General features: G+C 47.7%; 1 protein-coding gene across 1 annotated transcript; it reads left to right on the forward strand.

Moving 5' to 3' along the window:
* The first annotated feature begins 10,826 nt into the window (after positions 1 to 10,826).
* On the forward strand, positions 10,827 to 14,293 carry FOS (Fos proto-oncogene, AP-1 transcription factor subunit). Its single transcript, XM_020898399.2, has 4 exons — positions 10,827 to 11,142; positions 11,938 to 12,189; positions 12,612 to 12,719; positions 12,843 to 14,293. The coding sequence occupies exons 1-4, from the start codon at positions 11,002 to 11,004 to the stop codon at positions 13,482 to 13,484; spliced, it is 1,143 nt and encodes a 380-aa protein (XP_020754058.1). The 5' UTR covers positions 10,827 to 11,001; the 3' UTR covers positions 13,485 to 14,293.
* The last annotated feature ends 251 nt before the right edge of the window (positions 14,294 to 14,544 follow it).

Below are 14,544 nucleotides of genomic sequence, written 5' to 3' on the forward strand. Positions count from 1 at the left end.
CTCACCAGCCACCAGCTACCAGAGAGTAGACACCATGGGAAATAAATGCACTTATTCATGCTACCAAGTCACTACTTACTACACTGGGGAGAAAATTTAGTTCAATTGTCTATTGTGGATTAGAAAATTTTAAGATTATTATTTTTATATTAATTTCTATTGGAGTATAGTTGCTTTACAATGTTGTGTTTATAAGATCATTGGTTTTAAAAAAATTATTGAACCTATTCAACCAAAATGGCATAATATACCTATATTATTGAATTTTGGTAAATAGTAAATAACATAACAGTATCTGTAAAGCACTGAACATAATTCCTGAACAAGCACTCAATAAATATTAGTTATTGTTATTTCCATGCATTGGAGAAGTACTTTTTGAGCAGACTTTACTTGGTCAGGTGCTATATGAGGGGCTAGAGAGCCAATGATGAGTAAAACAGGCAAGGTTTCTGCATTCCTCAAATGGGGAGCTAGACACCGAACAAATTCAATCAACACTTAGCTACCAACACCAGGGCTTTGCTAGATGCTTGGGGGTCCATCAATGAACAAAACAAATATTCTTGTCCTTGTGGAACTTATCTTTTAGACATTATACCAACTGCTTTCTAAATAAGTGTATATTATTATGAATGGTGTCTAGTGCTATATACAAAGCCTAGGATGGAACAGGGTTTCTGAAGTATTCCTAATTCAGCCTAGATGCTCAGGGAGTTTCTCTATGATGATATGATACTGAAATTTGCGATCTGGATGAAGAGTAGATTGAGTTCAGAAGCAGAGTGGAAATAGGGGCAGAGAACATATGTATAATACTAGCAGCTCATATTTAATTCATGCTTTTCATATTATGATGCCTTTTCCCAAATGTTTTAGAGGCTGGGACTGCCAAAATCCGAAGACCTCCCTGCATCAGAAGTTTGCATCCAGATTGAATTTCGCCCTGCGCTCCAGAATGCACTATCGTTTGCTCCTTCCCAGGAATCACTGACAGTTGACAGTCACTGCCTCAGCTTCCCCTGGTCTCATTGTCTGGAACAATCAGTACCAACTGTAGTAGGAATGACCGCTGAGAACTGAACTCCACTTCTTTTACTTGCTGTAAGGAAAGTCACCATAGTGCCCCCCAGAATTATGTCAGCATACATTTGCTGCTAGATTTAAATAATCAAGCATGGGCTGAACAATCAATTTCTGAGGGTTGAGCTACCCTCTTCTCCCAACCCACATGTAATCTCTCTAGCCCACTTTTCTCTTTGCCACTGAATTTTCTCCCATTTAAGTTTTAATGCTCTTTTTCTGTCATTCACATTAGCAAGCTTTCACAGCCTGAAAAGCATTCCAGTTCTGAAATAGTTCACATAGTTCTGTGCAGACATAATATTTACGGGAACTGAAGATGGGTGGATTCTGATAATGGCTTGTGGGACGGTCTCCAGTGCAGACAAAATAACAAAGAATTCAAGAAACTAATACTATGAGAGTTCAGTCCCCCATAAATTTCCCAAATGTACTTGTTTAAACCCTGTATATCAGCAGAGTACAGGAGAGTGTCACCTGGGTGAGAAAACTTGGTTTGTTCAGTGTTCTGTTTTACAGCACAGATTCTAAGTTGAACTCTGTTTATTGTCAGTAGCTCTCTAACAAAGGGCAAAATGGAATGTGCCTATTTTCAAATTCCTGTTAAAAAAAGGCCCTGGAAGACCTCACAGACTGCTTGAGGGCAATTTGTGTCAGTATTTTTCAGAGCTCTCATGTAAGACTCTTCAAGCTACTGAGAGAGAGCTTGTCAGCCATTGATTTTTAGTATACAGCCATCTATAAGAAGGATCTATATGGGTTGTTATGGTGTGAGAATGAAATAAAACCCTCCATGTCCTGTTTGAAGTTTAGTGACAGGTTAGGGAGGAAACTAAATGGGGAATGGCTGGGACATTTCCAAATTTGGTAGCAGTGATCCAAAAGTTGGTGTTTACGGTCTGTGGGAGGGACAGATGGTTTGTTGGTAGGTGTTATGGTCTGGTGGAGAGAGACAGTTTTTGGTAACTCAGACACTAGGGCTTGAAGTGCACCTTACAAAGACAGAGGGTTGCTGGGCTCTGTGGTTATATTTCTCAATACTTTACACTGGGAAGCATTTCCTCTACCCAGAATGCTCTGCTCCTTGTCCTTCTCATGACAAATGTCACCTCCTTCCACCCAATCCAAAGTAGCAACACAGTCACTCACAACATATCCTTCCACTTTAACTACTTGCCTAGCACTTACTTTTATATATTTTGTTTATTTGTTTTCTTGTTTATTACTAGACCATGAGCTTCATATGAGCTTGTCTGTTTACTATGGATTCCATTGGCTGGCACACAGTAGGTGTCCAATAAAGGTACTGAATGAAGAATGAGAAATAGCATAATTGTACAATTTGAGTGATGAAAGATGAACTATGTAGAGGCCATACCCTAGTACCTGTGGGTAGTTGTTTTTTCTTACGCAAGGTAATAATAATTTGAGGTCTGTGAAACCCCTTTCTTCCCTGAAGGGAATTCTGAAACCAATGGAAAAATAAATAAGCCAGGAGAGAGATATCTGATAAGAAGATAAGTAAATTAATCTCAAACCAGATGTGAGAAATTAACACCTCAGGGCTGTTTTTATCTGAAAATACAATCTAAAATCACTTAATTTGAAACTCTTCCGTTTTCTCCATTATTTATTTATTTTTTTATGTGAGTCTCCTGTTCTTTTAGCATGTAGGCCAGAAATGAATGAGAAGTGTGGATATTCTTTGTTCCTGGTTGGGAGCTATTGTTCGGTGAACTTGGGAATTTGGCAGCCAGCGCATGGAGCGCTAATTGCATAACGTCAGGTTTTCTCCGTTTCCCCAGCCTCTTCACAACCCCTTGCTTCTCTCTTTTCCAAGTTCCAAAGCTTAAGCAGACATCAGCTGGATGACGCTCTGGGTTCAAATAAACTTGATTTGGATGGCAAAGTACTAATAGCAGATGAAGTCCCAGCTCGTCACCTACTATGAAATTTCCTGTTCCTGGCAAATAGAGACTAGGGGAAAGCAGAGATTCCTCACCCACAGACACCCTTCTGGGCAAGTGATACGAGATTCATTCCAAACCATTTGATTAATCTGGAGAAAGGAAGAGAATGCTGTCAAATGATTCAAGTGAAGAATCCTGAGGGCTGATTCCATCCTTCACTTACAGCAATCTGGATGGAGCAGGAGCACGTGGTACTCCATTTATAACCACAGAGATCAGCTCTGGCCCACATAGGGCTGCATCCAGGCCTGAGGTGATCTTGTGGTATGTGATATTCTAGTCCTGTCCAGTGCATGCCGAACAAATACTGACCTGGTCCCAGCCACATTCTCAACCATGGCTGGATTGCCCAAGAAGCCAAGGAAGTATATGCTGGGGTGGGGGTGGAGAAAGACTCAAGGAAGAAATTAGGAAAACTCTACCCATCTTTCTATTTATTGAGTGCTTGCTATTGTGCCAAGCACTGTTCCAGGCACTGGGGAACCAGCAATTTTTCCATCCTTCATGGAACTTACATCCTGGCATTATTTTTGGCATATTTGTAAGTTTTATTTTTTAAGTAAAAATTTATTTTGCAAATTGATATTGTTTTTATTTTGAATTACTTGGAAGGGTATCATAGTCATTTTAGTATTAGTGCCATGAAAGTTTTGAAAGTGAAAGTATTAGTTGCTCAGTTGTGTCTGACTCTTTGTGACCCCATGGATTGTAGCCTACCAGGCTCCTCTGTCCATGGGATTCTCCAGGCAAGAACACTGGAGTGGATTGTCATGCCCTTCTCCAGGGGATCTTCCTGACCCAGGGATCGAACCCGTGTCTCTTATGTCTTCTGCACTGGCAAGTGTGTTCTTTACCACTAGTGTCACAGTGGTATGAAGGTTTTATTATGGCCCTATTCACAGTGCTTTTGAACTAAAAAATTGGTTAGGTTTTTACCTCTATACCCAAATAGTTTCTAAAAAGTTGCTTGTGGTATTAGGCTGAGTTTGTGGAAAAGAAAGGATTGGAGGATACCCCATCTGAGATGAAATTTCTTGTTGTGCTGATCACGTTTCTGGGTGGGATGGTTGTGGGTTTAAAACTAGAGCACCCATACCCTCTTGAATGGCAGCTAGTGGAATGATTAATAAGCAGATAGGACAAATCCATACAGTTCTAAGGATGGGTGTACCACTTGGGTTTATACGCATCTAAATTATTATGCCTGATAAAGAAGGTACTGATCAGGATTTTGGTTTCCCTCACCTGAGAAAGATACAGGCAGGAAGTCAGCCATCAAGCCCCTTTATCGAAAACGAGAATCCATGCTGCCTTCCCAGCCACATGAACAGCTGATGAGCTTTCCGTTTAATGTTCCACAAACATTTATCCAGTGCCTACTAGTGTCAGCAAGCTAGGGCCCTGAGGATAGATAACTATTGAATAAGATAGATAAGGTCCCTGCTTTGGTGGAGCTTGCGGCTTAGGAGAGGAAGAGAGACAACGAAAAAGTACATACATAAACCAAGTAACCTAGTGATCAGTCTTCGAAAGAAAATAAAACCAAGCAATGTGACAGAAAGTGACTGAGGGGCAATGAGGAGGTATGTAGTGTTGGATGGGGGACAGGCTTCCTGGAGAACGTGAAAACTGAGCAGATATTGATCATAGGGATAAGTCAACATGTCCAGATCTGGGGAAAAGAGGGAACAGTGATTAGAAAGACCCAGCTCCTGAACCAGCTTGGCATATTTGAGGGACAGAAAGAAGTCCAATGTGTCTGGAGAGGAGTGAAGGAGGGAAAGTTGCTTAAGATGGAAGGTGAGCCCGGGGCTGGTTTACATAGTTGTGGTAGATCTCTTTAAGGAGTACAGATTTTTTTTTTTTCCTGAGTGTAATCCTGTATATTGGCCACTAAACAAGTTTGGAGGGATTTAGGACTTCGTGTTTAATGTTAGGATTTAATTCAGAGCCCCACTAAGTGGGAGAGGAGACTTTTAGTGCATGATCTGTCCTTATCTTCATGGATTACCCCACAATTTCGGGTGGGTCAGAGTCTAAAGGTAAATTCTTCAGTAGAGTCAATTCTGGGATTTTCACAAGGGATCTGTAACTCATTGACACTCCAGGTAAAACAGAAGTGGAGAAAATAAAAACTTAGCTGGGAGTTGCAACTGGAAGTTTATTCATAGAATGCGAATCAGATACTAAACTAAGACACAAAATGTCCACATCAGAGGATGAACCTATGATCTGTAGATCAGAAGGCAGCATAACTGAATTCCTACGTACTGGTCAGGATTCTTCTCGTTTGGAAAGAGGATTTTTTTTTTTTGCCTTATAATTATTAATGTCTCTTTTAAAGATCTTTCTTGCCATTCTTCTTGAGAAAGATGGTGGATTAAATGGTGTAAGTGATGCTGGAGATGTCTTAACACTTTGAGGCTCGTTATGGGCCAGCCCATTTGAGCCATCCTTAGCCCTGCCCTTGTAGATCATGAGGTTTCCCCATTGGATGGGAGCCCTGCAGTTGAGGTTTCTTAGTCAGGGTGTGGTGTTGCCCTATAGATTTAGTGACGTCAGTGAGATTCCTTTGGAATTTTAGCAGCTAAATCCACCAGAGCTGAAGAAGGTCAGCTCAGGATACCTGGGGATCTGACAGCCTGGACAGACTTGCTTGTCGGAGGATGGGGACTGCAGCAAGGTTTGGCATTACTGACTAAATGGGGATCCAGTGCTGCTGGTTGTAGTGAAAGATCCCATGAGCTTGGGCTGAAATGTGTCCTTCTTAGGCACAGTAGCTGTTCCCTAGTTTCCTCAGCTCCAGATGGAGCGTGTGCCAGGGACCACACAGAGCTTTGTTTAAATGCTTGCATTAGCAGAAGGACGGGGATCCCATTGAATCATCATCTCCTGTCAAAAAGCCAAGAGTTGTTCAGAATGGAAACAGTTTTTCCCAAAGAGGCAAAATTCCTAGTACTAATGAGTGGTGGTTGTGATGGTGGCGTGTGTGTGTGTGTGTGTGTGTGTGTGTGTGTGATGATGATGGTGGTGATAGTTCTGTGCCTCCTACTGTTTCAAAATAGAGACACTTTTTGTTCACTGTCTGAACCATAGGGTGAGTAACCTTGACCCCTAAGGTCCTTCACTGGGCTCACGTGAGTTTGTGAGTCCTGTGGGAATAGTGAAATGTTTCTCCTGCTGGGGTTCAGACATTTAGAATGGATAAATTAGAGAGTGGTGGTCACACAGTCATTGTCATTGCAGACAATATGGCATTTATGTATGGGCACTGGCTGTCTCTCATGGGGCTCAAGAACAGGGGTAAGTTCCATCTTTCATCACTAACCACTGGGGTGTTCTTTATTGACAGAGGCTGCACCAGCTGAAAATAGCCCAAACATCTTGTTATTTTCTCTTTCCCAGTTTTTGCCTATTCATATCCAAGGATAAAAGACTCAGCTTGTCAGCCTTTTCAAAGAGTTAAAGAACATTCTCTATTTGATTTCTTAGTACCCATAAAGAACAAGAATATACAGTTGCCCTGCTTGGCTGAGAGTATTCATTCATTCATCAGTTCAATAGATTTTATTAAACACCTACTACGGGCTAGGCGCTGGGGTAGGTGCTAAGTGGATATTTGTATATGAAAAAGACAAAGGCCAAAAGTAGGCAGATGCTAAACAAGTCTTAGAAGCTACTTCCCCCAAGTCCCTGAAGGAGATGAATTTGCTATACACATCTTCCTGACTTCTAGTCCCGTGCTCTGCCCACAACCCTTCACCGATAGACCACACTTCCCCAAATAACTAACTACTTCTGCATGCTGAGGAGGGGTTGTGTGCGGCAGCATTTACGTAGGCGGCACAGACAGTAGCCTTTCACTTAGTGTTGCAATAACACCAGGCTAAACAATGTGCACTGACCTCCAGAGTAGTGAACAAAAGCTTGCTATGGGTCAGGTCTCTTAAATGCCAGAGAAGCGCAAAATAGGAAGAGTCTCTATCTGATAAGAAGCAACTGCTGAGAAAGAATGAATTTGTTTTTAATCTGGGTTAAAATCAGATATGAGAATCTACCCTCCTGTTCACTTTTGGATCCTCAGGTAGCAGGAACTCAACACACAGATAATCACAAACTATGTAAGTTTTGGTTTTCCATGCTCAGACTTGTCCAGAACATGGAAGCCCTGCCCTGTTGAAAGGCAGCACTGAACTCACAAAGGCACATACACACACAGACATCTGTCTCAAAGTTACCCTGACCTTGTCAAGTGGCAAACATAATTTCACAGATAAGGTCTGATTTCCCTTTATTTTAAGGCTACATCATGTGAGCTCCATATTAAAAATGTGATTTTTGGCTGTCCTGAAAATGGATACCATGAGTAGATTGAGATGTGAGAGTATATTAGAACAATTGCATGTTCAGATATTAGCGGGGCAGGAGAGGAGGTCTGAGATTATATTTTCTGATACTACTGCTTTAGGTTGAGCACCTGCTTTTACTTCCTGGATGATGCTTTGGCTGCTTTCAGTCTTTATCATGTTATATCCCAGAGGACAGTGGATCCAGATCTCATCTCTATATTGCAATCACTTCTTCTGATACCTGTGCCCACATTCTCTTCTGTGTTTCATAGTACCCTCTTATTTTTTAAATATTTGTTTATTTGGCTATACTGGGTCTTAGTGGGATGTGGGATCTAGTTCCTTGACTAAGGATCAAACCTGGGCCCCCTGCATTGGGAACTTGGAGTCTTAGCCACTGGACCACCAGTGAAGTCACCCTGTTATTACCTCTGTCAAATGACTTACTGCTGTCCTGCAATTCTCTAATGACTTGTCGGTCCATAAGGCTGGAATCTCTCTGACAGTAGGGGCAGGTCCATTGTGTTCATTAGAGTAAGTAACAGCCCCTAGCAAGCGCCAGGCCATAGAAGACTCGCAATAAGTAATCGCATGCAAGCTCAGTCGCTCAGTTGTGTCCGCCTCTTTGTGACCCCATGGACTGTGGCCTGCCAGGCTGCTCTGCCCATGGAATTTTCCAGGCAACAATACTGAAGTGGCTGCCATTTCCTCCTCCAGGGGATCTTCCTCACCCAGGGATTGAACCTGCGTCTCTTGTGCCTCCTGCATTGGCAGGTGGATTCCTTACCACTGAGCCACCTGGGAAGCCCCAATAAGTAAGTTCTTTGTTAAATAAATAAAAGAATGAGCGATGGTTCTGTCTTTCTTAGAGGATGGATTTATTAAGTCTCCAGCTCTGTAGCCCTAATGATGCCAGGAAAGAAAGAGTTAAGCTATGTGGAGGAGACAGGCTTATCCAAAGACCTTTTTCCTTTTTTATTGGCAAGGGCAAAATAAATGATATATGCATAAATCCTGGATATAAAATCTTGACACATCCTTTAGGTGTTGGCCTGAGCTGCTTCAAAACTCTAAGGGGAAGTAAATGAAATCATTCTAGGTTTTCTCTTAAGTGGCCTGAGAGCCAGTTATGAAGGGAAGGCAAGGCCAGACCCAGGAATTCAAAGCTTGACCTACTTTGCCCAAAGCTAATAATAAGAGAGATGGATTTGCCTTCTTAACTTTTTTATTTTTTTAAAAATCAAGGACAATGAAGTAGCCCGGCAAACGATAGAACTAGGTGAATGGAATGCAGCAGAACTGCTTGAGGATTCAGAGCAGCTCCAAGTCTATGTTTATGTATTATGTGTTTTTCCTTTTCTCTCCCCTTTTTTCTTCAAGTGAGGAAAAAAAAAGCGCCTAAATTCCCACCAACATAAACCAGTGACATACAATGATGAAACTCTGTTTTCACCTCTGCTTGTGACAGGGAATGCAAAAATAGCAAGTGGCCCAGTTCCACGAATCCCCGCCTCCCTGCCCTAGCAGCTCTCACCCGGTTCGCATCTCTAAGAATGGAGGTTAGCGTCCAGCCGCGCGCGCAAGCCGCATTCAGCCTCCGGACCCCACAGATGAGGTCAGGCGGCGGGAGTGGCCGCAGTCGGGCCGGGGAGACCGAGGCCCCCGGGGGAGCAAGGAGGGAGAGCGGCCTCGCCAGGCCGACGGCGCGCCCGGCCGCGCGGCGTCGCCTGGAGACGGCCCTGGCGGCGCAGTGTTGCTGTAAACAGCCGCTTCCCTGTTACTATCTATAGCAGGATCGCCTGGCTCCGGGGTGCGGCGCGGGAGGCAGGTCGGCTGTCCCGCTCCGCGCGAGTCCCGAAGGATCCGCCCGCTGCCCTCATCCCGCCTCGCCCCTCTCCAGGTGCCCATCGTGCCCTCCCCCCGGCCCGAAGAGTGGGGGAAGGGACACAAGGACCTGTGTCTCTGCGGGGACCTGCGACTTCGCGTCCCGGAGGTGGCTGGCGCGCAGAGATTGAGCCGGGGGCAGTGTGACCCAGGCTGTCCTTTGCATCTGAGCAGGAGGCCAGGGGCGTCTGGGGAAGGGGGTGGCTCAGCGCACTCCAGAGCACCTTGACCCCCCCCCCCCCCCCCTCAAAGGCCTGTTTTCCAGGCCACCGAGAGGTGCCTGAGGTCCCAGCTGCCGAAGATTCCGGCCTGGGCGCTGCTGGGCACGGTCCTTCCAGGCGCCCCCGGTCCAACCCCCCTCCCCCCGCCTCCAAGTCCGCGCTGGAAAATCACCGGCTTCGGGCTCCCAATAACCAGCTTCCTGGGGCGCTGAACCACCCCCACCTCCCCAGCAGGGACTTGTGCTGCCCCAAGTGCTCGCTCCATCCGGTGCTCCGAACTGACGACCTTGTCCACACAACACCCCCCACGCCCCGGGGCCCGAGCTCAGAACCAGGCAAACGAATCCTTCAGACATCCTTGTAGAGAGATTCTGCACGATGTTTATTGGCTAGTTTCTCAGGGGTTTGACAGCAACACTAACATCTCATATACGGGCAAGAAAAAACAAAAACAAAAGCGCCTATCCCCTTAAAAGCAAAACAAACAAACAAAACATATAGAATAAAAAAATACCCAGCATCGTAGACAAAGTAGGTTATCGTCTGTCTTATTTTGGATCCTTCCAAACCGCAGGACCAATCCTAGTAATGCTGGAGTCTGGGGAGCTTGAGGTGCGGGGGTAAGGGTCCGTTTCCAGAGCTTGCACTGAATTAGGGCTAGAATGGGGAGTGAGGGCACAGGCGCATTCCTTCGGGGGCCGAGGTTTAACCTGCTTGGCTGTGTGCCTGTGTCGCCTATAACCTGAGCCTCAGAACTCTTTCCCGGGTTTCCGTATAGGAGTAAAAGGGCGCCCCCCCCCCCCCCCCCACCCCGCCGCCGCCAATCTTATCCTCCCCCAGCCCCGGAACAAGAGTCCGCATTGAACCAGGTGCGAATGTTCGCTCGCCTTCTCCGCTTCCCCTCCCCCAGGCCGCGGCCCCCGCCTCCCCCCCGGCGCTGCACCCTCAGTGTTGGCTGCAGCCCGCGAGCAGTTCCCGTCAATCCCTCCCTCCCCTTTACACAGGATGTCCATATTAGGACATCTGCGTCAGCAGGTTTCCACGGCCGTCCGCTGCAGTCGTGGGGGGACCCATCCCCACGGCCCCTCATCTCTGCATCTCCACGCGACCCCAGGAACTAGGGGGAGACAGGCCGACAAGATCAAGAAACTCGACAGCGCGGGGAACTGGGGGCTCTGCGAGGGCGGCGGAGGAGGCAAATGGGAACCCTAGAAGTAGCCGGGCCCGTGCGCCACCCCTCGGGAGCCGCAATGGTTGCGCCCAGTGAGTGACGTGTTGGGCTCATTCATAAAATGCTGTTATAAAAGCGGTGGCTGCGGCGCCTAGTACTCCAACCGCATCTGCAGCGAGCAAGCTTAAGGAGCTGACACAGAGCCGGCGGCGCAGCGAGCGAGCGAGCGAGCGAGCGACCGCGCACACCTACCCAGCTCTGCCCGGCAGCTCGCACCTGCCTCCGCCCCTGCGCCCCTCGCTCGGCTTTGACCGCTCGCGATCATGATGTTCTCTGGCTTCAACGCCGACTACGAGGCGTCTTCCTCCCGCTGCAGCAGCGCCTCCCCGGCCGGGGACAGTCTCTCCTACTACCACTCACCGGCCGACTCCTTCTCCAGCATGGGCTCTCCCGTCAATGCGCAGGTGAGGCTGGCTCCGCGCCGCCGCAGGGCCCGGGGGTGGAGGGGTCACCTGGGAGAAATCACCGGGGCGAGACGCTCGGGAAGACGAGTCCGGGACTCCTTTCGCCAGGGGCAGGGAGGGAGGCTTGCCCCGGCCAAAAGCAGCCCTCTCTCGGGAGCTCCGAACTTTGTTCGGAGCGGCCCGCGAGCTTGTCATCAGAAGAATTGCTTCTTTGCTGCGGCAGGCTCTTTCTGAGCTGTGCCCCCCGGCGCACGCTCGCTGACTGATCTCTGACATTAGCTGGGGCCAAAGTGTCCCAAAGCAAAAGACTCGCGAAGTAGAACCTGGCTCCTCAGGGGGGAGGAGGCCAAAGTCGGCCATTCCCCCCCCCCCCCGCCCCCCGCCACCCCTCCAGCCTGGAGCAGGGAAAGGAGGGGTAGGGGAGGAGGGTGAAGCAGGCGGGTGTGTAAGGCAGTTTCATTGATAAAAAGCGAGTTCATTCAGGAGACTCCGGAGCGGCGCCTGCGTCAGCGCGGACGTCAGAGATATTTATAACAAACCCCCTTTCAAGAGAGTGATGCTGAAGGGATAACGGGAACGCAGCAGCAGGACGGAAGAGAAAGGCCCTGCGCTGCGGAAATCTTGGGAAGAAAGGGGGGAGACCTTTCATCCCCGATGACGGGCGTTGTATAAAGACGCGAGCTGTCCGTCGCCGGAGGGCTTCTCCTGCCTCTCTCCCTGCTGCATGCGGCACTGGGAATCTGCTCACCCCCACCTGCTCGCTCACGTCAGTTTCCTCCTTCTCTTTCATTCTAGGACTACTGCACCGATCTGGCCGTCTCCAGTGCCAACTTCATCCCAACAGTGACTGCCATCTCGACCAGCCCGGACCTACAATGGCTAGTGCAGCCCACCCTGGTCTCCTCCGTGGCCCCGTCCCAGACCAGAGCCCCCCACCCCTATGGAGTCCCCACTCCTTCAGCTGGGGCTTACTCCAGGGCTGGAGTCATGAAAACCATGACGGGAGGCAGAGCTCAGAGCATTGGCCGGAGGGGCAAGATGGAACAGGTGAGAGTTCTTGGCACCTTCTGAGGGGGAGGTGGGGGTCGACATTGTGGAGACAGGCAGCATAGGGGTCAGAGTGAAGCCATTGATGCCTTGACTGGACACCCCAAATGGGAAAGCATGGCTCCAAGCCCTTTCCATCCAAATCAGACTCTGATAGTCTCACCATAAGAAATGCCCTGATGTGTAGTTTCTTCCCTAATACGTTTCCATCTCGTGCCTTTAGCCTGGGCTCTTCTTGGCTCTTGCTGAGATTCTTATTTTAAATGCATGTCACACCCAGGTTGCAACTCCAGGTTAGAAATGGCTTTACAGAAAAGGTGCCAGGAGCTAGGAAGCTGCAGGAGCTGGTTTCCCTGGGGTGGGTGAATGAAGCTGATGGCAGACACCATTACTGAATGCTGCTCTTTTTTTTCCCTCCCCAGTTGTCCCCAGAAGAGGAAGAGAAAAGGAGAATCCGAAGGGAAAGGAATAAGATGGCTGCAGCCAAATGCCGGAACCGGAGGAGGGAGCTGACTGACACCCTCCAAGCGGTAGGTAGAACCCATGGGTCACTTCTTTTTAAAACTTATGGGGAAACTTGGAGACTGGATGTAAGGGATCTATGTCCTTGAGTCAGACCATGTCTTATGCTTTCCTTTGCTCTCTCCTTCCAGGAGACGGACCAACTAGAAGATGAGAAGTCTGCTTTGCAGACGGAGATTGCCAATCTGCTGAAGGAGAAGGAAAAACTCGAGTTCATCCTAGCGGCTCACCGACCTGCCTGCAAAATCCCCGACGACCTGGGCTTCCCAGAAGAGATGTCTGTGGCTTCCCTTGATCTGAGTGGGGGCCTGCCTGAGGCTGCCACCCCTGAATCTGAGGAGGCCTTCACCCTGCCCCTCCTCAATGACCCTGAGCCCAAGCCCTCAGTGGAGCCCGTCAAGAGCGTCGGCAGCATGGAGCTAAAGGCTGAGCCCTTTGATGACTTCATGTTCCCAGCATCGTCCAGGCCCAGCGGCTCGGAGACCGCCCGCTCTGTGCCAGACATGGACCTGTCTGGTTCCTTCTATGCAGCAGACTGGGAGCCCCTGCATGGTGGCTCCCTGGGGATGGGGCCTATGGCCACGGAGCTGGAGCCCCTGTGTACCCCGGTGGTCACCTGTACTCCCAGCTGCACTACTTACACGTCTTCCTTCGTCTTCACCTACCCTGAGGCTGACTCCTTCCCCAGCTGTGCAGCTGCCCACCGCAAGGGCAGCAGCAGCAACGAGCCTTCCTCTGACTCGCTCAGCTCACCCACGCTGCTGGCCCTGTGAGCGTGCAGAGAGGGGAGGCAGTGGGCGTGCACGTGGCCACTGCCTGAGTCGGCACATTACAGAGAGGAGAAACATGTCTTCCCTCGAGGGTTCCCGTAGACCTAGGGAGGACCTTATCTGTGCGTGAAACACACCAGGCTGTGGGCCTCAAGGACTTGCAAGCGAGCATCCCCGTGTGGACTCAAGTCCTTACCTCTTCTGGAGATGTAGCAAAACGCATGGAGTGTGTATTATTCCCAGTGACACATCTGAGAGCTGGTAGTTAGTAGCATGTGGAGCCAGGCCTGGGTCTGTGTCTCTTTTCTCTTTCTCTTTAGTCTTCTCATAGCATTAACTAATCTATTGGGTTTGTTATTGGAATTAACCTGGTGCTGGATATTTTCAAATTGTATCTAGTGCAGCTGATTTTAACAATAACTACTGTGTTCCTGGCAATAGTGTGTTCTGATTAGCAATGACCAATATTAAATTAAGAAAAGATATGACTTTATTTTCTAGTAGATAGAAATAAATAGCTATATCCATGTACTGTAGTTTTTTCTTCAACATCGATGTTCATCGTAACGTTACTGATCATGCATTGTTGAGGTGGTCTGAATGTTCTGACATTAACAGTTTTCCATGAAAACGTTTTATTGTGTTTTTAATTTATTTATTAAGATGGATTCTCAGATATTTATATTTTTATTTTATTTTTTTCTACCTTGAGGTCTTTTGACATGTGGAAAGTGAACTTGAATGAAAAATTTAAGCATTGTTTGCTTATTGTTCAAAGACATTGTCAATAAAAGCATTTAAGTTGAATGCGACCCACCTTGTGCTCTTTTCATTCTGGAAGTTTTCTAAGTTTCTGGAAGGTATTGTCAGAGACCAGTTTGTCAAGAAGGGTAGCTCTTGGAGGGGACACACCCCTCTGTTTGATCCCTTATCATATCAGGAGAAACTCTGGAGCTGACATTGGAAAATTGTACAAACTCACGTCTTCATCTTGCAGTGCTGCTTCTCTGCCTACAGGTTCTGGGAATGGGAAACTGCTTTGCAATAGCTTTTGTGGGAACAC

Source organism: Odocoileus virginianus, chromosome 6 (genome assembly GCF_023699985.2).
Source record: "Odocoileus virginianus isolate 20LAN1187 ecotype Illinois chromosome 6, Ovbor_1.2, whole genome shotgun sequence".
NCBI lineage: Eukaryota > Metazoa > Chordata > Mammalia > Artiodactyla > Cervidae > Odocoileus > Odocoileus virginianus.

Coding starts and splice junctions, on each gene's coding strand:
- FOS (XM_020898399.2), top strand. CDS start 11,002: ATGATGTTCTCTGGCTTCAACGCCGACTACGAGGCGTCTTCCTCCCGC. Junction 11,143..11,937: donor GCTCTCCCGTCAATGCGCAG/GTGAGGCTGGCT, acceptor CTTTCATTCTAG/GACTACTGCACCGATCTGGC. Junction 12,190..12,611: donor GGAGGGGCAAGATGGAACAG/GTGAGAGTTCTT, acceptor TTCCCTCCCCAG/TTGTCCCCAGAAGAGGAAGA.